A 26,252-nucleotide genomic window follows, 5' to 3' on the forward strand; every position below is an offset into this window, starting at 1 on the left:
TTTTCGTTTTTGCACTGATTCTGAATTTTCACAATACTGCACTGAAATTTTACCTTAACAATGGAGTTTTCTTGGCACTCCCTTAAATCCTTCACCAAGGAAGTGCCTCTTGCTCCTCGCCCTAGTCCTACCCTGACTATCGTGCTTTCCACCAGTCACAGCATGTCCTAAATTCCGGCCCAGAAAAGTCTGGAGGAAAAGGGCCTTTGTGCTGCCCTGGAGTTGACGCTTCTGCCCAACAGCGCTCCACCGCACAGGCAAGAGGCGGGGCGAAAGGACTACAGCTCCCAGAAGGCCGCGCGGTGCCCTCGCTGATTGGCTGCGCGGGCCCCGCCCTCTCGGGGACGGCCCAGGCCGCGAGACCCGTGCTTGTGTGTTCCCTGACCCGCCACCGCCGAGGTGCTCCCAGTGGTCAGGCTTCATGGCGGCGCGACCGGTGTCCCGGATACTGGAGCGGCTCGTGCGGTCCAGTGCCCGGGGCTGCAGTTCGGGGGCCCCGGTGACGCAGCCCTATCCCGGGGAGCCCTCACAACCCGCCACGGAGGTGAGCCCCCTGCGCCAGCTCCCGCACCTTTCCCGGCAAGGCCGGAGCATTTCACCCCTTGCCCCGAGAAGTACCGGACCTGTCCTCTGAGCCCCTCCTGGGACCACCTCGGCGCTCAGTCGGAGAGCGAGTGAAGTTCCCAAGCTGGGCTGGCAGGCGAGCCTCCGCTTCTGCGGTCCTTTCAGAACCCCCTGTCCCAGCCTTATCACTCCCTTCCAGGACTCAGTTTGCAGAAAATGGGGGCCACCTAGGAAGGGACTTCGGGTCTAGAAGTTTTGTTAGTACCCTTCAGCCCTGCTTCACTTTTTTACATTTCTCTTCTATCCCCAGAGTGGAGGGTGTCTGTGTGTGATAAGGTGCCCCTGTGGTAACAGCTTCATCATAGTGTGACACTAAAAATGTCACTTCGGAGCCACCGACAGTCAGTTGTCACTTTGTAGTCACAGGGCTTTGTGATCTGTCCTTTGCTGGCTCTTTCTGTCTCATCTTTGTTTCCCTTGGGAGGGTTCAGCCTCATTCTAGAGTTCACAGAATAGGACGTGACTTCTTCCAGGTTAAGGGTTCCTGCCTCATTTGAGGTTTGGCTCAGGATGCCTCCATCCTTGACAGTGCCCCCTCAGAGCCTTTCATGTCATAACAAGTTCTAAGTTTGTTGTTTTGGTTCTGTGATTAGAGAAAACTTTGCCCAGCATCTTTTACATTTGGCAAACATCTTTTCTAGATTAATCTATTTGTTCTTTTCCAGTCTTTCAGACCAGCATGTCCCAGGATTCTTAGAATCACTCAGTCATTGATCTCTCCATCTTTCTCAATGAGAGGGTGGGACTCTGACCAGAGCACTTGCTTTCCCTAAATCTCAGCCCCTCTGGGATCCTAAGACAAGTAGACCCATTGTTTTTGGAAGTAGAAAAAATTTTAGTATTTTTGAACTCTGAACTTCATTGAGGAAGAGACGGGAAAGCAAAGATGGCTGAGAGATCTTTACAGAATTCAGGAAGGGAAGTTTCCTTACCCCTCCCCCCTTATTTGATACTTTTCATGAGAGGGCCTCTGCTAGGTGACTTAGTAAGTGGTCTCCTTTAGTCTTTATAATAAGTAGAATCAGGTGGGTTATACCTGTATTTTCAGGTGCGATAGTTCAGTTAACTTATCCCTGAAGTCACTGTAAAGCAAGGGAGCAGGAACTCTATGTGGGATCCTGGGGAGAGAAGCTATGCTACCATTTGTTTACACTCAAGGGCAGATGTGATGTAGCAGGAAGAACACCGGTGGGCTGTAGAACAGAATGTCAGGATTTGAATCCAGCCCCAGTCCTACCCTTTATTAGATGTCCTACCCTTTATTAGATTTTTCAGCAAGTCACTTCTCAGACCCTCAGTTTCTGCCATAGTGTTAACAGTTAATATATACTAGCATGTATACTTAGAGGAAAGTCTGGCACATGGAGGTGCTATGTTGGGTAAGCATTTGTGCTAATTATTATCCTCGCTGTCCTTGGCAGGTGCTGTGTCCTCTTAGTTTCCCCCCACCTGGACATGCAGGATAGTCATCCTGTCAGCTGTGTAATCACATCTGATCTCTGAATACTGGGAGCTCCTAAATGCCAGGCCTGCCTCTGCCTTTCTAGGTGTTACCCCATGGCACTTAACACACAGCTGTGCAGGCAGGGGCATCAGCAAACATATTTGGCTGCTTGAAATGCAAGTAGAGAGGAGGAATGTGAATAGCAGGCTGAGCACTGGAGAGGGAGTCCTACCATCATTCTCCATCTGCCTCCATTTTCACCTGGTTGCTGGACTGTTGCTTCATGTCTATAGATTCAGAGGGTTGGACCAGCTCATGCAGTAGGGGAGGATACAGAATTCTGTCTTTAAGAGAATCTCAGAGGTTAGATGACTGATATAGATCAATCAGTCTGATCAGCTTATCCACAGAGCTTTCCAGTTGACTAAAACGGGGGTGGGGGCATATGGAATCCCTGTCCCACCTTTTCTTCCAGTGGAGTCCCTCTCCGCACCCCTCACAGGGCTCTGGTGGTCTGTTTTGAAAGAGCCTGCATGAAAAGCCACTGGGCATTGTTAGTGTCAGGATGTGGCTATGAGAGAGTGAAGTGAGGAGTAAGTGGGAACTGGCTGTGAAGACAGTGGAAAGCGGGGGCCTTGACTGGGTCTGAAGACAGGCTGAACAGCTTGCACAGGTGCAAAAGGGTCATGGTGGCTTCTAGGAAAGTGGGGACCAGCCACGGTGATTGGCGTGGGCCAGACAACCTTCTGTGCAGGATTTAGTACAGCCCAGGTTCCCCGCCCTTTCTCCTGCTGGGGCTCCATGAAGACTTCGTTGGTGTAACAAGGGTCTGGCCTGAGGCCCTGGCCTATTGTCTGGCAGGGGAGAGGTGACTTTGGGCAAGGCAAAGGCACCCAGCCATTCAGGGTGCCAGAAAGGGCCAAATGCAGGCAAGGGGATTTTTCAGGAAGGAAGTGGGTGTGGGAGAAAGCAGGAGGAAGATGACAGAGTTGGCGTGGGACAGGGAGGGAAAGGAACTTTCAGGGGGTACTCTTCCTATCCAAACCTACTGTACCTCAGTGAAGTGGACTATCCTCACCAGGAGCCACAGGCGTGAAGACCCCACACCCAGGGAGGGCATGCTGGGAGAGGGCGGGAGAATCAGGCCTGGGGCTGGGCACTTTATGTCCTCTCATTGAGTAGATTAATTTTGAGGAAACCCTGATATGTACCATCCTACGAGCAGGTAAATTGGGGCCATTGATAATTAAGTTTGGGATGTGTCCTTTTTCTCTTAAGTAACCCTGCTATTGTATCTAGATTCTAGAGCTGTTGGGGAGCTGGCCTTTATCCTTCCAGTCAAAGGCCCTTAAGGGTGAAGTTCCTTCCTTAACTACCGAAGTACCACCCTTTCCCACCTCTATCCCAGTGAGTATGAGGTAGATGAGAGCTAAGTGGTAGCATGTGGAAGGCTGCCCAGAGCCTGGTTAGCAGCACTAGTATCAGTGGTCTTAGAGGAACTTAGACTCCATGTGTCCTGCTTTGGTTGGTGTGGTGACAGACCTGAAACTCTCAATCGCAGGCCACGTGCAGTTAGTAGAGTCGGACACACACATCCAATGTAGGAATTACGTTAAGAAAATGACAGTGATCACTTATGTGCCAGGAACTCCTCCAAATTCACAGATTAGAATAATAGGATTATTATCTCCACTTTCTAGAGGAGGAAGTGCCAGGTTTGTAATACAGGTTCACCTATTTCACAAACCACGACTACCACCCTCCAACAGAATGGCACCTGATCCTGGTGTAACTAACCTGATGTGCTGAACTGCTTGGCTGAGGCACTCAGTAGAATGAGAATCTCTGGGGTGGGGCTCTGTCTTCAGGACTTCCTAGAAGCTCTTCAGGTGACTTTGATGTGTGGCTGGGGTTGAGAGCCTTGTATTTGGCTAATCTATTTTTATAACAGAGAGCAGCTCAGAAACGAGTGATTCCGCGTAAGTGGATTTCCCATAGACCACCTTTCCCGTTCCATTAGATAGGCCTGTTTGCTCACTGACACGACAGTTCAACATGTACCAACATTCTGTGCTCCATGCTGGAGATGCCAAATCTGTAGGAGGGCTTCCTGCAGGGGAGGCTGCCTGCTCCAGGTTGGGGCCTGGGAATGTGGGCAGCCTGGAGCTGTCCACGTCTTTGACATGTCCCAGCCAGCCCTGAGTGTGCAGGTGTCCACCCTGGTAATCTCCTCTGAATCCTGGATGCCTTTGGCATAGATATATATATATATATATTTTTTTTTTCTTCCAGAATGTTGAAGGGAAAGGGAAAATAGCAAAAGAAGGCAAGTAGGCCAGGCAGCGTGGGAGGAGGAGAGGCAGGATGGAGTGCCTGGGAGCGCTCCGGGCTCCGCTGCTCCTCTTGTTCTCTGGTTTCTGCCAAGTCATGCTCCTTGATCCTCTCACCTCCCAATTTCTGGATTTATTTTGGCTCCTCCTTCACCTGCCACTCCCCACCTTATGTTAGAGTGAGGAGAACAACTTGGCAGGAGGTAGAGCTTGTGGTGATTAACATGATTAAATTGCAAATAGCTATTGAGTGGAAGGAAAGAGAGCAGCTCTGTCATGAACCCCAATCCCTCCATTTTTCATTTTCTGGACTCTGATAGCCAGTGGGATTCTAGATGCTGGATCAGCCCCTGACTCTTCTCCATCACACTGCAGGAAGAGAGGACGTGACTTAGAATCACAGCAGCCTGCAGTTCAGAGAAATGAAGGTTCCTTCCTTTGGGACTGTGAGCAGGGTTTCTCCAAGGAGGTGAGAACTGGTGTCAGGGTAGATAGGGTGAGGAAAGCTTTGTGGGCCCAAGAAAATCATGACACATCCCCTCTTCCCAACACACACATGCTCATACTCGTGCCCCTTCTGTCTTTGATTCAATTAATGGTTCTTAAACCTGCTGCACTTTGGAATCACCTGGAAAAAATCACAAATGCAATAGTCCCAGAGATCTGGATTCAGAGGGAATCCAGTGAAAGTTTTCTTATACTCCCCAAATGGTTTTTATGTGCAGCCAAGACTGAGAGACTTATCAGTCTCTTCCTCCTAGATATAGGCACACAGCTAACCTGGACTTCTGGAAGGCCAGAGGCCTCCTGCTTTTGAGTTATAAGATCATGATAAGCCTGGGTATTCAGCTACCAGCTTCTTTACTTCTAGCAAGACCTATAACCTTGTTCTTACTTGACAGTGGGAAAGCAGACCAGAAGTTAAGGAACTTTTTACATCGGGTTGCTGCTGGTCCAGAAATCAGTGTTCTGGTCCCCAGCCCAGAGCCCTGCCTGCAGACCTGACAGATAGGTGCCAGGATTGTGATTCTTTGTCCTAAAGGTTCCAGAAAAGTAGTTTCTCCTAAGCATAGTCATTGTCCTACCTACCTTGGACTGTCCCTGTATAATTAGAAGAAAGAACATACAACTTAAAGTCCTGAATTTGAGTCCTGGTTCTGCCAATTGTATTCTTGGACTCCATCCTAGCCTTAGTTATAGTAATCTCTTATGTTGGGTGTGGGAATTGAACATTATTTGGGAACCTTAAGATTGGTAAATGTTACCACCATGTAGTAATGGTCTCATCAGCGTCTGTCAGGATTGCTGTGCTTTGGAAAGGGGAGAGAGCTGAACAGGAGACAAATCAGACTAGCTGTCCAGTGAGTGGGGTTGGCTCCCTTTCTCTCCCCAGAACTGGTTTGGGCCTTGCTTGGAGCCTGCAGCAATCTCCCTGTGAGCCCCACACAATGGGTGCTAATCCTTCCTTCTGGAACTAGGTAGGGCAAAGAATAAAGACTGAAAGAATCCCTACCCACCTTTCCCTCCCCCTGCTGCCCAGCCAGAATTCCTCATCCTCAGCCAAGTGTCTGAGAGGAACCTTCTGTCAGGCCTGTTTCCTAGTCTGTCAATCAGAGGGACCCTCCCAACTCCCCTGAAGTTGCAGGGCCCAAATAAATAGAAAGGTTAGAACTGCTGTCCAAATGTAAGATGGGGAAAGGGCTGTTCATGCCCCATGCTTCCCCCTGCCCTCTCCTTGCAGGAGCTGTCTAGGCGGAGACAATTCCTGCGGGAGCACGCGGTCCCCTTCTCCGCCTTCCTCACAGACAGTTTCGGCCGGCAACACAACTACCTGCGGATCTCCCTCACTGAGAAGTGCAACCTCCGATGTGAGTCTCTATCTTGGGCCCACTCTGGGCTGCTGACCCTCTGCTGAAGTAGCTTCTGAAATATCCCCATGCCCAGAAAGCCACCTCGATCCTCTGATACTGGTCTTCCAACTTCCTTACCCACCAGCCTTGCTGGCTAGGCCAGGCAGGCTTTGAGGGCCTAGAGAGGTCAAGGCTGAGTTTCAGAATTATGGAAGCTCAGTCCTGCTTGAGGTTAGATTTGAGAACAGTAACGCGATTGGGTCCTGAGCCTCTCACGCTTCAGGTCTCCTTCCTCCTGTTTCCCTTTCATTTTCAAAAGTCTAGGACATGGCGGGGTCAGGGATGGTTGACATTATATGTGAGTGAAATCTACTGCAGCACCTGAGGTCAGCCCTGCCAGCCATGAGATACCCCAATTCTGTGACTGGTCACCCCAGGCCGGGCTGACACAGAGCACTCATTGCATAATCCTCTGCAGGGAGCACTCTGGGGGGTGTGACCCCTGCTAGAGGGACTTCCAGAGGTAGGTCGTTCTCCCTTTCCCTCCTCCCTTCTTTCTTTGCTCCTTACCCCTTCTGCTCCCCTTCCCTTCTCTCCTCCCCTTCTTTCCTTCCTTCCCTCTTGCTCTACCCCATAAGAAGTGTATTTACTTCATGGGTCAATAAGCACACACACGAATTTGGTAAATGTTTAACCAAACATATTACATGTGCTGCATTCTTACATTTTTTAACCTGTTCTTCCCAGTCTCTGCAGTCCAAATCTGGACCCAACACACTGCTTGACTTTGTGATAAGATCTTGACTCAATCCTTGAAGAGAGCTGCCCTCTAAGAAGTGGTAGCAGGAAAATGGTGCCCCTCTCTTCCATAGCTCACCTATTTGCCCCTTCTGCTACCTCACCCTGTGCAAGGAACACGTCAGTGTTCCATGAAGTGAGACTACCTGTAATAGATAGGGTAGATTTGAGGGCATGTGTGGCTACAGAGGACAGCAGCTTTTCCCAGACCACCTCCTGGCACGCCCAGAGAGAAGTGACTGCCACAGCTAGAGGAGAAGAATGAACAACACCAGGGCCCGGACCTTTCTAGGCAGACCCTGTCCCAGGCTGAGGGACCAGTGTCCCTATGCCCCAGCCAGGCTGTACCCTCAGCATAGTTGACTTCCTTTAACCCTTACTCCCAGCTCCCCACAGAGGGATTGTCAGGCCAGGTAGGGGGCCAGTAAGATGAGAAGGGGAGTCGGGATTTATAGGACCTCTGACTTGGCAAGAGCATTGTCTAGACAGGGTTTAGGGAAACTCTTGACCTAATGGGAAGCTGAAGAGCAGGGACATCCTGGGCCTGCCTGCCATACCTATTTCCTACCTCCTCATCCCCTTCCTTCCCTCAGGCCAGTACTGCATGCCTGAGGAGGGTGTCCCCTTGACCCCCAAGGCTGACCTGCTGACTACAGAGGAGATCCTGACCCTTGCTCGGCTATTTGTGAAAGAAGGTGTTGATAAGATCCGACTCACAGGTGGAGAGCCCCTCATCCGGCCAGATGTGGTAGACATTGTGGGTGAGTTGGACAAATGTCATCACCTCCTTTCATCTCCTGCCTCCCCCACCTGAACTCAGATGTTGACGTTAATATTGGCAGTTGTCATTTGGACATTATGTTCACTTTGTCCTACAACAGGCACTATTTATTATTCCTGTTTTGATGAGAAAAGGAGGCGTGGAGAGATTCAGCTTTTCCAGGGTCACAAAGCTGCTGGATGCCAAATCCCAGTGGCTTGCTATCATATTGAGACCAAAGTCCTCTTCAGGTGGCCCACATGACTAGGCTCCTGCTGGTCTCCATTGGCCTCTTATCTGCCTCCTCCCTCCTCTCCATTCACACAGCCAGGTTTTCATGCTTACTGTTCCCTTCCAAGGGACCTTGTGCTTCCTGCTTGACCTCTTTTAGGTCTCTGCTCAGATTTCAGCCCCTCAGCAAAACTTTACCATTCTGTCTAAAGTGCATCCCATGTACACACCCGGGTACTCCTTCTCCCAGAAATTGGCAAGCTATAGCCCAGGAGCCAAATTTGGTTCACCACCTGTTTTTTATATGGCTGGGAATGATTTTTATATTTCTAAATGATGGGGGCAAAAATCAAAAGATTAACATTTTCTACCACATGAAATCCTAAGTTTGGTGTCCATTAATAGAGTTTTATTGGAACATAGACATGCCCATTTTTTAACATATTGCACTTGGCTGTTTTTGCAGAATTGAGTAGTCGCAGTAAAGACCATGTTGCAAAACTAACCAGACAGGCTGAAAAAAATCTATTTGGATTTTCACAGAAAAACAGCATGGCAATCCCTGCTCCCCCTTACCCTAGTTTAATTTTCTTCTTAACATTTATCTCATCCTGGCATTATTTGTTCACATGTTTATGGATTTTTTGTTTGTTTTGTTTTGGTTTGGTGTTTTTGTCTTTTTTGCTTTTGTTTTTAGTAGTCTAACTCTTCCTTTAACATGGAAGCTCAGGTTGCTGGGCAGGGTCTGTTCCCAGCTCCTACACTAGGCCTGACCTTATACTTTGGTGCTCACTGTTGAACAAACAAATAAAAGGTGGGTCAAAGCACCTTCTCTGGAGTAGGAGACATACTTCTGTTTGAATCTCAGCTATGATTCTTACTAACAGTTTATCTTTAGGCAACTTTCAAAATTCATCCTAAGCCTTGGGGCACTGATAGGACCTATCTCAGAGTTGACCTGAGTGGGAAATGAGAACCATTAACCAGTGCTCAGTGGGTGCTCTACAGGCCTCTCGCTTTGTGCTGCTTCTAAGCCCCCAGGACAGGCAGAGGGAGACCTTGGTTCATGTCATTTTAGATGATGGAATCAAAGGAAAATAAGGCCATGTTTGGGTGCTGCCTCCCTCCCAGCTGCTCTGGATGGGATCTCCTCAGCTCTCTGCCTCATTTGTGGGATCTGTAAATGTTCTTGCTAGAACCTCCTCACGTGCCTGGTACCGTGTGGGAACATGAAGCTTCATGAGCAGAACCGTAGGCCTTGTTGTTGCACAGCCTGCCCACTGCAGGAAGCGGCTGCTGGAGTGAATTGCCATCCACGTGCTAAGGCTGATCTAGTGAAGGCCAGGTGCTGTGGGAATCCCAAGGAGGGGCACAGAACCCTCTGAGCACCCACCAGTCCCCACTGGTCACTAACCTTGCTAGCACTCCTGTGCTGGGTACGCTGACCCCATGTTACTGCAGGTCCTCAGAACTGAAAGACTGCTTGGATTCCAGGAAAGAGCTGAAGCTGCTGAGCCCGGCTGGTTGCCCTCCCAGCCCCCTCATTCAGGCCACTTCCTTGGCCCTCCGTGTGGGTTCCACCTTCAATCCCAGTGCTCCATGCCAGCCCTGTGGAGGAGCCAAGGCAGGGAGGAGTACTGGCTGGTCAGCATGGCACAGACTCTGAGCTCTCCATGGAAGGTGGCCATCAACTTGCATAGTGAGCAGAGCAGGAGCCAGGAAGGTTGGCAGCCCTGTTCCCCTTCTGCCACTCCTTGGCCCTGTAAATCTTCCCCTTCCCTGCCTTGGCCTCCTCGTCCACTTTAAGGACCTTTCCCTTTCCTGCTGTCATGTGCTGCTAGGCACCATGTAGACAGGTTAGGATGAGGACCTTCTCCTGAGGATTTCCCTCTTCCCTCCCGCAATGCTACATGGAATGGCAGCTGCCCTGCTGTGACCTCCTGTGGAGCACTTTCGGTCCTCAGGTGGCCCCTCTGATCTTCTCCAGAGGAGCTTCCCTACAGCAAAACCACCCTATAGGGCAGGGCAGGTAGGTGCTGCTGGGGAGGGAGGACAGGGCAGGGGAGGAAGCAGAAGCCTGAGGCGGGATTTCATTAACATTTGCCCCTCAGCCTCCCAGCTGGCAGTTTTGAGGGATCTCACCTAAGGGCAGAGTAAAAGGATGGCAGGTTGCAGGTTTCAGCAGTGCCTGAGGTCCTGTTCACTCCAGGCCCTGCCCAAGCTCCAACAGCCTGGGTGCTGCCTCCCCAGGGCGGGATTGCACCAGGCAGCCCTCTAGCTCCCTCTGTCTGCTCAGGTGGGTGAAGGTCCTGTTGTCCACTAGAATTTTCCAAGATGATGGGAAGTCTTTGTGGTCTGATATGGTAGCAGTAGGCACATGTATTTCTGAAGCACTTAACATGTGACTGGAAAGCTCTTATTACCCTCGCAATGTGAATAGCCTCAGGGCTAGCAGCTGCCATGTTGGACAGGGACTCCCCCAAAAGAAATAAGGGAGGGGGAAACAAACATGCAAGTGCATGGTGGTGTTGGGGAGTTTGCAGAGCCTTGTTTGTGTGGTGACTTCAGATGACCTCCCACTGTCAGGTTGGCGGGACTAAGCTTCAGTGCTGCTATCTCCTTCACTTTTTCCTCCCCTCTCTCCCCGCTTTGTCTTCCATTTCTTCACTCCTTCCTTATTGAGAAGAGGCAGATCCCACAGCTTAAATTCTCAGAGGGCCTAGTGCAATGGGAAGCCATTGACAGGTTTTGAAAAGGGTGACGATTTTTATTTTTGATGGACTCCACTTGTATAGAATTCTATGAAATATAATCCTTGGTTCTTAAGAGTTTTTGTCATTGGTCTATGACAAAATGATTTAGTCTACTCTCATTTGTTTTAATAATGTTATCAATTTCTAAGGAAATTCATTTCCCCCAACATTTTTTTTTTTTTAAGAATAAGAACACTGGTAACCACTTCTGTCCACCTTTTTGACCTTTCCGATCCTGTCATCTTGTCCCCTTTTCCCCCTCTACCATCTGAGGCAAACACTCGTAAATTTTCTTTCCCTTGCTTTCATAAAATCAGACCGAGTGTTTTTGAACTTCATAAATGTGCTATATGTTCAGTCTTTCAAGGCTTTCTGTTTTGATGCCAGTGAAATTCATACATGGCCTCCAGAGTCATTCTTTCCTTTTTTCTGTGAGCTGCTGTTCCACTATGTGACTGTACTTATGTCTTAGTGACCATTTGAATTGGTTACCAGTTTTTGGTGTTGTAAACTGTGCTACTTTGAATACTGTTATCCTCGCTCACATTTCCTGGTATACAGTTTCTCTAGGAGCAGAATTGCTGGCTCATAGAACATGTGAATATTTGACTTTGGAAAACAATCTGGCATTGCTTTATAAAGTACTTGTCCCTCTGTACTCTCACCAGTTGAACAGGTCTTGTTGAGCAGCCTCCTTAACACTTGTGGTACCATTCTTGACTTTTGGCAGTTAAATATGTAAAATCACGTTTCATTGTGGTCATGATTTATATTTTCATGTTAAGAATGAGGTCAGGTATCTCTTGATAATGTTAACTAGCCGTATATATTTCTGTGTAATACCTGACCATGTTTTTGCACATTTTTATATTTGGTTATTTGTCCTTTCATATTGATTTGGTAAAGCTTGTTTGTATATGTTGCAAATACCTTCTCCCAATCTGAAAAAAACAAGCTCTACTTTGTATAATGATACTGTTGAACAGTAGCAGTTCTTAAATATATCAGTGTTTTCTTTTATGATTGGTGCTTTTTGTATCCCATTAATGAACACCTAAACCAAGGTCAGATGAACTGCCTGTTTTCTGCTAAAAAAAAAAAAAAAATTTGCATTTAAATTCTTAGTTCATCTATGGATGATCTTTAGGAATCCAACTTAACATCTTTCCATACAGATGGCCACTTTTTCTAGTTCCTTGTATTTTGAACAGTCCCCACTTCCTTCCATAAATTTGTCATATAGGCATTGATCTGTTTCATGTTCTACTGTTCTATTTATTGCTCAGTTTTTCATGCCAGTATTACATTATCTTAATCATTGTAGCTTCAGAATATATCCATTATCCAGCAGGGCAATTCCTTTTTATTATTTTTTGACGGTGCTTTAGCTGTCTTAAGCCTTGCCCATTTAAATTTTAGGATCAGTTTATCAAGTAACATGGACAGTCCTCCTGGGTCTGATTGCATTGAATTGGGAAGCATTAACATCATTTTTGCTCATAGCCCTGCCTTCCAGAGCTGTCTTCCTCCTTTGCCCTGGTCTTTGCTCAGGGATCACACTGTGTAGAGTCCTTGTGTGCTGGCCCCTTCCCTTATTCTCTGCTGGGTTTTTGACAGCTGTATTCCCTTCATAGAGCTCCTGCAAAGCAGCCCCTCCTCCACAGAGGCTCCACCAGACTCCTAACTTAATTCCCCCCATATCTTTGGCCCTAGGCATGGTAATGGATCCCTAAAGTTGCTAGTCTGAGTGCTGCACTGTGCATTGTTGGGTCGCTGCATCCTGCTCATACCTTTATAAGTAGCCTTCATGGTAGTCTATTTTAACCATCTGAGGTGAACTCAGTTTTATGCTGCGATCCTGACGGGGTCATTTAAAAAAAAAAAAATTCTGATTTTTATTGCTGGTATATTTCTATTACCCAACCAGGCTACCAACTCTTTCATCAATGGTATGGTATGGCTGTTTAAATTCTTTTAAGTTTCCTATGCTAATAACTATATAATCAGTAACTAAAAACCTGTCTTTTCTTTTCCATCTAATATGCCTTTAATTTTCTTTTCTTGTTCTATTACCATATCTAGGACCTCGAGTATACCGTGTTGGATAATAGTGGTAATAAGAGAATGTTAACCATGAGATACTCCTTCACAATCTGTTGAGGCTTATTTTATGACCTAATTAGATTGGTAGTTTCCATGAATATTTTGTGCATTTTTGAGAAAAATGTTATAAAATGGATGTAGAATTCTACATATTCATCTGTTGGATCTGGCTTGGAGATTCTATTGTTCAGCCCTTTGTATTGTCATGATCTTTTCTGGCTTTGTCTTCTTGGTCTTCCAATGACAAGTGAGTGGGTGGATTTGTTAATTTCTCCCCGGGGATTTTGTTGCTTTTTACCTTATATATTTGAGGCAGCTTTACTAGATTCATAAATGTTTAGAGATGTGTCTTTTTGGTAAATTGAATTTATTACCTAGATCTTTCTCTTTAATGATACCTTAGTTCTTAATATATATTTGTTTTATTTCACCAAAGTTATAGCAGCTTTTATTATATCTGTTGTATCTGTTTTCATTTTTTACTTTAAACTTCTTAGCGTTTTTGTATTTTAGGTATATTTTGAGCATAGTTGAGTTGCAGAGCACCTACATAGCAGGTTGAGACCCTGGGTTATCCAGCAGGGCAATAACCAGTACTGCCCCCGCAAAAAAATGTCACCCAGTTGTCTTTTATAGTCAATATCACTATTGAGAAAAGTCTTATTCATTTTGGTCCTTGCTACTTTAAGGTGTTATGGTCTTTACTCTGTAAGTTATTAGTGGTGGGTTTTTAAAAATCTGATTTCCTTGAATTTTACTATAGCATTTCTTTTTTTAGTAGTCTAGCTTAAATACGATTTTCCTCAATTCTTCTATTGGCATTTGATGAAATTTCACTTCTTTATTTTTAAATTTATATTAGAGGAGGAAAAGTTTGTTCTGGCTCATGGTTTCAGAGCCATGTTCCTGGTGGGTTGACTACTTCACTCTTGGCCCAAGGCGACACAGACCCTCATAGTGGGAGGGCTGGGGGGGGGGGGGGGAAGCACAGCTCCATTGTTCATGGTGGCCACAAAGCAGAGAGCAGGGGAAGGGGTTGTGGGGAAAACGTGCCCTTCCAGGAAACACCCCCGTGACCCACCTCTTCCAGCCACGTCACACCTGCCTACAGTCACCACCCAGTTGGTCCATTCAGACGGGACGGACTCATTAGACCACAGCTCTCACAGTCCTGTCATTTCACTCTGAACATTCTTGCATTATTAACACAGGACCTTTTGGGGGACCTCATATCCAAACTGTTAACATTCTGCCCTGGGCCCCCAAGAGTTCTTGTCCATCTCACAATGAAAATGCATTTAGTTCATCTCCTCGAGACCCATAGCCCTAACAGTTCTAGCATTGCCCAAAGTCCAAGTTCAAAGTTTCATCTGAGGCTCAAAGTAAACTCTTGTGAAAACCAAAAGCAAGTTACATGTATCTAGTATAAAATGGCAAGAGTAAACATTCTCATTCCAAAAGGAAGAAGTAGTGGCAGAGAAAGAAGGATGGGTCCAAAAGAAGAAAGAAACCTAGCTGGGCAAACAGGTCCCATAACACCATGTACAGCAAAATTTTGCTTTTAATACTAAAATGTTTTGTCATAAGCTTGGGGGAAATTTTCTCCAATATTTCTTTACATATATCCTTATCTACATTAACATTTTCCTCCTAAAACATCTGTTATCTGCATGTAGCTCCTCCTACTTCCAGCCCTCATGTTTCTTAAGTTATATTTTGTGGTTTTTTTTTTTTTTCCTTCTCATTTGAGCAGCCGGGGATTCGAGCCGCAGACCTTGCGCATGCTAGATGAGCGCTCTCCAAAAGGAGCTATTTCTTCAGCTCCTCTTAAGTTATATTTTGATTTCTTGCTTTCCTCCGCCTTTTCCTGGGAAGGTTCCCTAGTTTTATCTTCCAGCTCACACATTTCTCCTGTGTCCATGACTCTTGTCATCCACATTCTTTATGTCACAATTATGTTTTTACTTAATAGTTTGTCTTGTTCCTTTTTATACTTTCAGAATCTACTTTATTTCATATTACTATTTCTTTTATTGTGTTTATCAGGCTTATCTTACATTGCTGATCTGCCTGTTTCAGTGTTTCTTCTACTGGTATATCTTAGAGGAGTTCTTGGGGGTTGGTGGAGGAAGGGATTTAGACATGAGCCTAGGTTCCCCCGAGGGTTCCAGCTATTTGGTATGGCTTTGCTTAACTGAAGCAGTTTAAGGCCTGATCCTAGTTTTCGGCAGGGCTGGGGCTCAAGTGGAGGGCCTCAGGTCCCAGAACATCAGTTGTTCACCGATGTCCATTATCTACCCACTAAACAGCCCCCGTGCTTGGCAGACACCAGACCTCTGTTCACAGAACTTCCCCTGAGAAGGGCATGCTGTGGGGCTGTGCAGGTGGCCTTCCTGCAGGTCTCTGCCTTGAAGCCCTCAGGGGAAGCAGAGTTGGGAAGAAACAGTCTCCTGGGCTTTGGAGAGGGAGCAGGGGGGAGTGAATGCAAGGGGTTGTCAGTCCCCTTCTGCTGTCCCCATCTCCTCTCCTAGCAGGGCTGGGCAGTTTCCCTGAGTTCACTTCCAGTGAGTTCCCAGACTGGTTCTCTTGGGCATTTGCCACTGATTTTTTCAGTAAGGGGACAGACAGTGATTGTTTCGAGGTGGCAGTGGAGGCGCAAGAAAAGGGCTCTCACTGCCTTGCTCACATTCCCTGCCAGTCACCAACAACCCAGCCCCCAGCCCCCTTCTCCTCCCCCAGCCTTCCCCCACAGCAGTTCAGAGTAGCTTCCTCTTCCTGTGAGTTTCTCAAGATTTTTTTTTTTTTTTTAACGTGTCTCCAGGATAGATTGGTGGAGGGAGCCAACAATCACTGCTAATTTCCTAGTTGGCAGAGCCAGAGTGAAGTTCCTTTCTGCTTTTTCACACAGCTTCTATTATTAATCTCTTATTTTCTTTTAATCTATGTCTATTTCAGATGAGCAAGATGAATGTTGCCTACTGCCATTTGTAACCATGGTCAACATATTGTTTTGGTGTCCCCCTGCCTTTTCCCTGTATCTGGTTGCTGTTTTTAACCTGCTCTCTCTACTTAGAGCACACACGCTTCCCTCGCCGCGCATGCTGTTTGTCAGAGTCCTTTTCAGAGTCGTCTTTGGTTGCGTGATACTCCGTCATCCAGAGATGTGGTCTTCTGTCTGGATTATTTCCCACCTCCCTTAATTAAGTGTTGCTCGGCAATAAATGTCCTTGTCCATAGCTACAGTTCACAGCTGTGATTATTTCCTTAGGTTAAATTCGTAGAAGTGAAATTCCAGGTCAAAGGCATTTTAAAGTTGCATACTGTAACTTCTCCCCAGGGTTTCCCACCCCCCACTCCATGAGCATGGACATTCATGTGCAGTCCTACCAAAACAGGCTACTAATTTGGTAATCTTTTGCCTTTTTCTCAGTTCAGCTTTACTAGAATGCTTTTCTCCTGGTGTCTGTTCTCATGTGAAGTTATTCTGGTTCTTCACCAAGAGACATCCGTTCCGATAGTTTGATGGAAGCACCTGGTCTGAGGACTGGAGAGATCTAGTCACTAGCACAAAGTCAACTAAAACCAAGGGGTGTTTGTGTGTTTCCTGACATTATTAAAGAAAACTTGTTCATCATAGAAAAAAAATTAGATATAGGTAAATATGTTAAAAAAAAAAAAAGTCACCCGTGATCCTACTGATCAAAGATAACTATTGTGAACACTTTGACAGTATATGTCAGTTATGTATTACTTCAATGAAATACCTGAGGCAACTAATTTTAAAAGAGAAAAGATTTATTCAGTTCACACTTTTGGAAGTTCAAGTTCAAGGTCCGGTGGGTTTTTGTCTCTGGTGAGGACAATGGATGGTAATGGCTGGAGCATGTGAGAGAAGTGAGTGGCCACAGCCACATCTTGAACCAGGATCAGAGACAGAATGAGCAGAGTCCCATGGTCCCTTCTGAGGACATACCTCAGGGACCTAAGGCCCTGCTCTTCTTAAAGGCTGCACCCTTTCCTAATAGTGCCACCCTGGGGACCAAGCTTTTAACATGTGGGCCTTTGAGAGTCACTGAGCATCCATACTATAGCACACAGCTTATCTTTTCTCTAGATGTTATTGGATTTTTATTTTTTGCTTTTTTGTCTTATTCTTTTCCTTTGTTGTTTTGTATGCAGTTCAAGAATTCCTTTTGCTCAGTTTCCCAGCTTGCTCATTTGTTTTTCATGTGTTCGTTTTGCTTCCTGTCACGATTTTTCTTTCTGTAGCTATTGTCAGCTCTCTGTATCAGGTTCTGCATGCACAGAATCAATCAACCGTGCATCAGAGAGATTCAGTGGAAAACAGTAAGTCCTTGCTGTTGTATTGTGTTGTTAGGCCTACCTTATTTGCATCTGTACTAAACACAAACAGACTTGTCTTGTCATTATTCCATAAGCTATGCAGTATGACCTGTTTACGTAGCACTTAGGTTGTATTAGTTACGATAAGTAACCTAGAGATACGAGAGGATGGGCATTGGTTAGATGCACATTCTCTGCCCTTTCATAGAAGAGACTGGCGCATCTGTGGGTTTTGATTTGCAAGGGGGTCCCACAGGCTACCTTAGTGTCCACCTGCTCCTCTAGCCTTGCTTCTGCTCCCTTCCCTTGCTTTCAGGGAGGGATGAGGCAGCTTTGCCCAGATTATCCAGATATGATTCCCCAGCCAGCCTACTTCCTTGACAAACCTTGAAATCCCTCTGCTTTTTGCACACAGGACCGCCAGGTTTGGCGCATACTGGTCACCTGCAGCTTTTTACGGAAACTTCTTCTGGGTGTACTTTGGGCTGTGGTCACCTCTCCATCTGGTTCCAGCCACTTCCTCTCTTTCAGCCTTTCTTTGTCATTCTGACCCTCCATGGCATTTTTTTCTTACCCTCCAGTGCAGCTATGAATTTTTTTTTTAAATCCTTATTCCTAGGGAGTCATAGAGTAGAGGTGTCAAATAGTACTTAATTCGAACTCATTTTTTGTTTTTGTTACACAGAGTCACAGGCCCTGTGTTGTTGGTTTTTAAGAGCATAGTCCTAGATTCAAGTACATGTGGACTTGAATCTCAGCTGTTCTTAGAAGCTGCATGACTTTGAACAATTTCTTAGACTTTCTGAGCCTCTTCTCTCTGTGTTAGTCAGTTTTCTGTCACTGTGATAAAATTCCTGAGATACTCAACTAAAGAAGAGAAAGGATTGGGCTCACAGTTTAGAGGTTCCAGTTCATTATCAGTTGGCCTTGCCTGTGGTGAGGCAGGAGTGTGTGACAGAGTAAAACTGCCCACTTTGTGGCCAGGAAGCAAAAGAGAGGAAGAAGGGTCCAGGGTCAGACAGTCCCTTCAAAGGCATGTCCCCAAAGTCTCTACGGACCTCCAACTAGGTCCCACTTCTTAAAGGTTCCACCACCTACCAATAGCACCACCTCAGGAACCAAACCTCTGACACACGGGACTTTGTGGACACTCTAGACCTGAGCCCACAGCGTCTACTATGGGAGGCTGATGGCTGTTGGAGGCACAGTGAGCTGTGCATGCAGAGCACCCAGCACTGAGCGCACAGTCAGTATTTCGTTTCTTGGTTATTAACATAACCAAGTCTGGTTAAGCCAAGTCTGGTTAACAGGTCAAGAGAGCCGTACTCCCTCCATCTGTCTGGACTGAGTCTTGCCGTCCAGCCTTTCTCCTGGTTGCACAAGAGCAAACACTGACATCTTGTACCGCATTGTCTCTCTAGCCCAGCTCCACCGGCTGGAAGGACTGCAGACCATCGGGATCACAACCAATGGCATCAACCTAGCCCGGCTGCTACCCCCACTTCAGAAAGCAGGTCTCACTGCCATCAACATCAGCCTGGACACCCTGGTGCCAGCCAAGTTTGAGTTCATCGTCCGCAGGAAAGGTGATTAGACTCGGGCTGGGGCGGGTGTTCCTCCCAAGTTCCTGCGTGACTGAGTGAGGGGCCCAGTCACTGGCTATAGATGAGCCAAATGTCTACCAAGTGGGAATACATGCCATGAACCAGGGCAGTCCGGCTCTCCCTGACTCCAGCTCCAGCCCCAGGATGGGGGCATTTCCAGAATGAAGGCCTTTGAATTTTAAAACCAGTCTCTGGCAAACTGGCTGAGTTGGTCACCTTCAATGAACTTTGAAGAAATGTGGGCCAGATCATGATGGAAATAACCACCCTGAGATGGCAGGGCCAGGGTGGGCCCTGCTGGGTAGGGGTCCCCAGCAGTCCCCCATGGTTGTCCTGTGCCCAACTGGAAGTAAGCCTCTCCTGTTCGCCCCTGCTGTACACCACCCACACCCACCTGCGTGGTGGCTTTGGGAGGGGTATGGGAACCAGGGTAGACAGGTAGAGCCAGAACAAGCTTGGGTCTCCCTGGGCCTCTGCCTGGCCTCCTTGCATGGAAGCTTCAGGGCTGTATACCCTTTGACTTGGGGCCCGGGCTGGCCCCTTACTGAGCACTCTGGAGGGTGAGAGGGACACCAGGGGGAGTCCGCTCTCTGCCCTGTTCTTTGGAAAAAGGGCCAGTGTCAGTGCCGCCATCCTCTTTCCTCCCCTCTGCCGGCACGTGGCTCCCTGTCTGCACCCTTCTGTGTTGAGGGAGCACCGAGCCTCCTCCCTCTACAGGGAGCTGCTCCATATGCTCTGGAGGGACCAGAAGACAGGTGACATTGCCCTGGCCCTGCTCGTTACTAAGGACCAGACAATTGTGGCTTGACTGGTGGTACTGACCGGCGTGCCATGGGAGGAGAGAACTCCTAGTCAACCTGGAGGCATTTGTACTGACCTTGAAGAAGGGGGGGACGGTGAGCAGAGGACCTGCAAGGGCTCTGGTGTGGGAAGCAGAAGGGGCATTCGTGGGCCTGACCCCCGTGTCCACTTACTCCCCTCTCCTTGTTTGTCCTTCCCTGGCACATATGTTGGAGCTGGTGTGTCCTGACATCAGGTCTTCCCCCTATTCACACTCTTGTCACCCCCTTTGGGGGGTGCTTTATGAAGAAGGGCACTCTCGGTTCTTGGTTAGCCTACCAGCATGCTCTATAAGACCTGCACGTTTCTGCCTTTGCCCTCCCGCAGTGGGCAACCAGAAATGCTGTACGGATCAGAGGCCACACCAGGTGCCCTCCCTTGGGGCCACCACCCAGGCTGCACAGGCTGAGGTGGGGAGGGGCCAGCATGCAGTTGGTGCTCAGATGATTGGGTGCACGAGGAGTTCCGGGATGGTGGGGGGCAGGGGGTGCAGCCAGAATTAACTGCAGAGGGAGGTGAGAACAACAGGCGCAGTAACGGCCGAGCAGCCCTGTGGCAGCACCGCACATGGTTGGCGCTCAGTGTAGGCTGCGTGAATAAAGGACAGACTATTGCGGAGAAAGGACCAGTGAGAGGTGGAAACCTGCATTCTGCAAGAGAGAGCTGCCCTCCAGCGGGACTGTGCCTTCCTCTGGCCCTCAGCTTTCTCATTCAGACTGAGAGCGTTCGCCTAGATCTAGGGCTGGCATACTACGGCCCACAGGCCAAATCCACCCCCACTATCTATTTTTGTATGACCTTTGAACCTAGAATGGATTTACAGATAACATTTGGAATTAATTAATGATTGGGAACATTAACTGTGAACCCCAATTAAGCAAAATAGTATCCTTGTAAAAAAAAAAATTATTCCCTCCTTCCATCCTATCTATAGATTTGTATTACCAAAAATACTTCATTATCATACTTTGAATTTAGTCAAAAAGTACTTTATGGCATGTACCTATGTGGAATCCTCAGCTTTGCCTCTTGGCTTGTAAAACCTGAAATATTTATTCTCTGGCCTGTTACAGAAAACACTTGCCCTCTGCAGACTAAGTGGTCTGCAGGGCTCCCTGTGGTAGGGGAGGGAGAGGAAGTTCCTGGGTCCTGGATTCTCTCTCCTCCCTGCAGGCTTCCACAAGGTCATGGAGGGCATCCACAAGGCCATCGAGCTGGGCTACAACCCTGTGAAGGTGAGGACCTACCACCACTGCTGATTTCTGCCTTCCTCTCCCACCTCACTTGGCCTTCCACTCTCAAAAGTTCTCCCCGGCCCCGGGACAGTGGGACTGTGACCCCAGGCCCACTGCAGCCCTCGGCCCTGCCAGTACAGCTGAAATGTACTTCCTACCACGTCCCTTCACACCCCGTGGCCCCAGGGAATCCTTCAACTTAAGGAGAGTTGGTGAGGAGAGGCGCTGAATGGGTCCCCCAGTGGAAGACCTCTGCAGTTGCCAGAGCCCTAAAGGCCATCCCAAGAGAATGCCGGTTGTCCCTCACAGTCCCATGGCCCTGACTAGGTGAACTGCGTGGTGATGCGAGGCCTGAACGAGGACGAACTCCTGGACTTCGTGACCTTGACCCAGGGACTCCCCCTGGACGTGCGCTTCATAGAGTACATGCCCTTTGATGGTCAGTGACACAGGTTTCAGGCAAGGCAAGGAACTGGGTCTGGCACTGAGCGAGGTGGACAAGGCTGGGCTCACCCTGTACACTGCTGACCCCGGGGATGGTGGGAGGGGCCTGACTGGCACTGGGTTCAGAGTTGTGCCGGGGCATTCTCAGTGCAGTGTGTGATTTGGTCCACCCATTTTGGGCAGGGGTCCCTGTCCTCCCATCCAAAGGGCTAAGGTCTAGTTCCTGTGCTGCATGGGAGAATGGACTGGAAAACCTGGGACCCCTTCCATGCTGTGACTCAGCCGCTCTCCCTGCTACCCCCAACCCAAATGTAGGCAACAAGTGGAACTTCAAGAAGATGGTCAGCTACAAGGAGATGCTGGACACCATCCGGCAGCAGTGGCCAGAGCTGGAGAAGCTGCCAGAGGAGGAATCCAGCACAGCCAAGGTTAGGGAGAAGGCCATGGAGACAGCTGGCCTCTACTCCAGGATGTTGCAGGGAGGTTAGAGGCCGCAGTGTGGGTGATCATTTCAGCAGTGCCTTTGTGACCTCCTCCCTGCGTCATGGATGAACCAGCAGCCGGGGCTGGGATGGGCTTAATCCCTTCCCAAGGTTACACTGCAGCAGGTGACTGGAGGGCCTGCTGTCCCACTCCACATGGCCCTTTCCAGACCGTGCTGCCCACAGGTGCCTGTATCATTAGCAGGTTCCTCTAGGGCAAGCCAGCCAGCACCAGCCATTCATTACACTGGAGTTTTCTGTCATCTGAGGGCCTTGGCTACCACCTTCCCACAAGCTCCTCAGAGATAGCTGTGGAGGAGGGGGTGCTGATGTCAGGGGAGGGGGAGCTTGTGCCCAGTAGCCTGCCCCGCCCTCTCTGCTGCCCTTCTCTTCGTAGGCTTTTAAAGTCCCCAGCTTCCTAGGCCGGATCAGTTTCATCACATCCATGTCTGAGCATTTCTGTGGGACCTGCAACCGCCTGCGAATCACAGCTGACGGGAACCTCAAGGTGAGCACCTCTCCCCACGAGGACCCCTCACCGCCCTGTGTTCTCACTTCCCTCCACTGAGCCCCCTGATTGGAGAGGCAGCAGGTTTCAAGTGGATGCAGTGATGTCAGATCTGGGGGGAGCATGGGCGCCGTGGACTCACAGCCTCTGTGGCACTGTGACCCAGATTCCCTCCCTCCTCTCTTCTCTTGGGCCCCTGCAATAGCTGCTGGTTTGTTGGGAGCCCCTATCCAACGTCAGGCTCTCAGAGGGGAGGGCCGAAGGTCCTCACACGTTGCCCAAACCCACCCTCAGCCCCATCCTCCAGGCCAGGGGCTCAGCTCTGAAACCAGCATCCATTCCTTGTGTCCAGAAACCGTGTTGTGTGTGTGCAGCCCGTGGGGAATATAAGAGCCTGCCCCATTTAGGGCCACAGAAACTCACTGGCGAGTCCACAGAGGTGTGTGGAAGCCCACCTTTGTGCCAGGTGCGTGTCTGGGCAGGCAGAGAGAGTGCTGGCCTTGAAGAGCGCTCACATCTCCAGGGACCTGGAGGAGTGATGGGGTAGGAGCGAGGGGGAAGGGCGTGTACTTGAGGCTCATGCTGATTGAAGTCAGATGTGAGCAGATCACACTATATAGGACTTTGGTTCAGAACGTGCTCTGTTGACAGTAGAGAGCTTTGTAAGACGAGTGAACGGGAAGGTAGGAGTCCCATCAGTCTCGGATTTGAAGATTAGGAAGATGGGTTGTATGAGGACTCAGCAGCGCTCTGAGGACTCCAGAGTGAGGTGAGGATGCGAGAATCAAGGAGCCCAGGGCCTGGAGAGGAGGAAAGGAAGGCGCAACGCAGCTGCTGGGCCTCGAGACCCATTTAGAGCTGGGGTGAGGAATTGAGTTTGGGATTATCAAGCTTAACATCCAGAAGGTTGTCGAAAAGGCTGGGAGACTTCCTGGGCTGGAAACAGACTTGACTTGGATGCAGCTGGTGTCTGTATCAGTCAGGGTCCCAGCAGGAAATGGAAGGTGGGTTTCTGGAAAGAGTGTAACGAGGAGGCAGTTTCTAGTGTGTGGGTGAAGGGAACCCATAATTGGCATTGAGGCACTCTGATGAGCAGCAGCAAATAGCTGTCGCCACCTCCGTGGAAAAGGCAGGATGTGATATCACGGGGGCCCAGGGAGGAGAGGCCACCTGCTCGGCACTGTGAGCAGCTGTGGAGGGAGGCTGCTCCCGCCAGAGATGTCAGGCAGAGACGAGATGTCCTGACCGTCTTTCCTCTCCCTTCTCATCTCCCAAGCAGAAGGGCAGCTGAGGGTCCCTCCCAGCTGCAGAGAAAGAACCTGGAGCCCGGTTCCGGGGGAACGGGGATGCCCAGCTCGGTGAAGTGGTGTGCCTTCCAGCCCAGAGTTTGGTGGCCTCTTGTCTTCTCCAGTGGTCTCTGCCCAAACCTCATGGGTTTCCCAAACATTCTGTATCTGTGTCCACAGCGCCTTGTGCAGATCCAGCACTGAGTAGATTCTGTGGAAAGATGGTGGGACCCCCCTTCCATCCCTGAGCCCATGTAGCACCCAGCCCTCACAGAAGCTGGGAAGTATTGAATCAAGCTTGGATGATCACAGGGTCATCTGTACCAGCCCTCAGCTGCCCAGCTGCCCAGCTGCCCGGTGGGGCTCACAGACTTGAATAGGGGCAGGGCAGGTGGTAATGTCCACAGTGAAAGGACCAGGAGGGGCCGAGGTGAGACTGGATATGCATGCCATGTCTAGGACTCACTTACAGCTGATTGGGGTCCACTCATGATGAAGAGGCTGTTCCATCAGACGTTTCAGAGCAAGATACAGATCTGGATTTTTGCATTATCACTGTTGACATCTATTTGACATTTTTGTGTGTCTATGTACAGTACTGGGCATTGAACCCACAGGCCCTCTACCACTGAGCTATACTCCAACCCTTTTTATTTTTTATTTTGAGACAGATTCTTGCCAGGTTGCTTAGGGCCTCACTAGGTTGCTAAAGCTGGTCTTGAATTTTGCAGTCCTCCTGCCTCAGCCTCTCAAGTCACTGGGATTCAGATGTGCACCACTATACCCAGCTATATTTAACTTTTTAAAGTGTGATGTGTTCACCAAAGGAAATATGACTAAATCAGACACAGGCCTCAAGAAGGCTGCTTTTGCTTCTTGCCCTTCTAGCCTCTGACCCCTCCATCCAGCATTTTCTGTCCCCTCCATTTATCACCCTCTGTCCCTCATGGCTGGGTTTCCTGTCTTGTGTGTGACCTGCCATGACAGGCTCAGCCATCGGTACTCAGGTCCTGGGGAACTTAAGAATGGGGCTCGTGGTCAGAGCCAGGCAGTGAAGGCCCAGTGGTGAGGGGGGCATGTTGTCCTGACCCCACACAGGTCTGCCTCTTTGGGAACTCAGAGGTATCACTGCGGGACCACCTGCGGGCCGGGGCCTCTGAGGAAGAGCTGCTGAGAATCATTGGGGCCGCAGTGGGCAGGAAGAAGCCACGTCATGCAGGTAGGGCGGGAGGGGGAAGGCCAGGGAGGTGCTGTGGTCAGCGGGAGGGAGCTTTGGAGTTAGCGGTGAGCAGACAGAAAGCCCAGGAAGAGGCTGGTGGCTCTGAGCATCCCTGCTCCCACTTGCTTCTGGACTTGGGGTACAGTGGGTGGTTCTCCCTTGGGGAAATTGGCCTGTCAGAGGCTGTACAGGAGGACCCAAAATTCTCTTGGGCTGTGTTATTGGCTGCGGGGAGAGGGTTGCCTTTTCCTATTTCCATGTATTGTCTTCTGTTAGGGAGTGCCATGCCCTGGGCATCCAGACTGTCCTCTGGGCTCTATCCTGGGCATTATGGGGCTGTGTGCAGGCAGGGCTGTCAGCCAGCTAGTGCTCCATTTGTTTTAGTGAGCGCTCCTCTCCTGCCCTTCTCTGCCCCTCCCTACTTCCTCTCCCTCCCTGTCTTTCCTTATCGCAGGCATGTTCAATATTTCCCAGATGAAGAACCGGCCCATGATCCTCATCGGTGGGTGACCCATCAGTACGTAGCCACTCACCCTTGTCATTTGGGGATTCTCTGGGGTGGGGCCCCTGCCATAAGACACCCCAGCTCCTGTACCTCATCCTGGAGTTCTTTGTCTTCTGCTCCTTTGTCTTTTCTTACCCCTTTGAGCCTTTACTTTCTTCTCTTCCCTGTCCATAGCTCCCCTCGCAATATATGCCACAGAAATGACTTCTGTGTCACCAGAATTCAGGACAGAACATTAATGACTACTACATGGTCACTAAATTAGTTGTCCCTTGAGAATGGAGCTTCTGGTTGAAGTAGAGATCCTTTTCTCAGCTCTGGAATCCTCCAGCTTGGACACGATCACAGGGCCATCCCCACTGCAGTTTGGAGTGATCCATGCCCATGCACGTGGACCACTGGCCCTGGAGGTTGGTGTTGTGCACCTGTGCTAGGCACAGAGGGAGGTAGCTGCCCAGTAGTGTTACTTATCGCTTCAGGCAGGAGATGGCTAGGATCTCAACATCCCGATTCCTTAACTCCAGGAAATGGGCAGGGGAAACATCTGAAGTGTGTAGCACTTCAAACATAAATATCTCTTTGTAAAGCCATGTGTGGTGTCCTACCCTAGGGAACTGGGCCAGTCCATGAGGAACTGGAGGGGCCTCTGCTGCCCTTCTGAGTTCCAAGAGTAGAGAAGGGGAGGCCTTGACATTGAATCACACCCAGTCCTGGGCCCTTAAATTGGCCCATTAAACAAGAGAAACCACTGATTAAAACTAGACCAAAGGGTTCTTTTCTCCAGAGATTGGAACAAAGGAAAGCACCCTGGAGCAGGTTAGAGACAACCCAGGGGCCACCTTAGAACACTAGCCACCTCAAGGAGGAAAGGCAGCTCTCTATGAAAAAGCCA

The 26,252-nt window shown here is 49.0% G+C and overlaps 1 protein-coding gene across 4 annotated transcripts in view; it reads left to right on the plus strand.

Annotated features, from left to right (window-relative positions):
- Positions 1 to 339: 339 nt before the first annotated feature.
- Positions 340 to 26,252, plus strand: part of MOCS1 (molybdenum cofactor synthesis 1) — a 28,946-nt gene continuing 3,033 nt past the window's right edge. The window contains exons 1-10 of one of the 4 annotated variants that reach the window (XM_079148339.1): positions 342 to 544; positions 6,140 to 6,266; positions 7,640 to 7,807; positions 18,659 to 18,823; positions 20,855 to 20,916; positions 21,244 to 21,355; positions 21,676 to 21,788; positions 22,240 to 22,350; positions 24,735 to 24,855; positions 25,310 to 25,357. In XM_079148339.1, coding sequence (XP_079004465.1) covers positions 422 to 544; positions 6,140 to 6,266; positions 7,640 to 7,807; positions 18,659 to 18,823; positions 20,855 to 20,916; positions 21,244 to 21,355; positions 21,676 to 21,788; positions 22,240 to 22,350; positions 24,735 to 24,855; positions 25,310 to 25,357 — 1,150 coding nt within the window. In that variant the 5' untranslated portion in view covers positions 342 to 421. Of the gene's footprint in view, positions 545 to 6,139; positions 6,267 to 7,639; positions 7,808 to 18,658; positions 18,824 to 20,854; positions 20,917 to 21,243; positions 21,356 to 21,675; positions 21,789 to 22,239; positions 22,351 to 24,734; positions 24,856 to 25,309; positions 25,373 to 26,252 lie in introns of all 4 variants that reach the window. The other 3 variants (XM_079148342.1, XM_079148341.1, XM_079148340.1) reach the window with 3 other exon arrangements.

The sequence above is a fragment of the Sciurus vulgaris genome, assembly GCF_902686455.1.
Source record: "Sciurus vulgaris genome assembly, chromosome: 7".
NCBI classification, from domain to species: domain Eukaryota; kingdom Metazoa; phylum Chordata; class Mammalia; order Rodentia; family Sciuridae; genus Sciurus; species Sciurus vulgaris.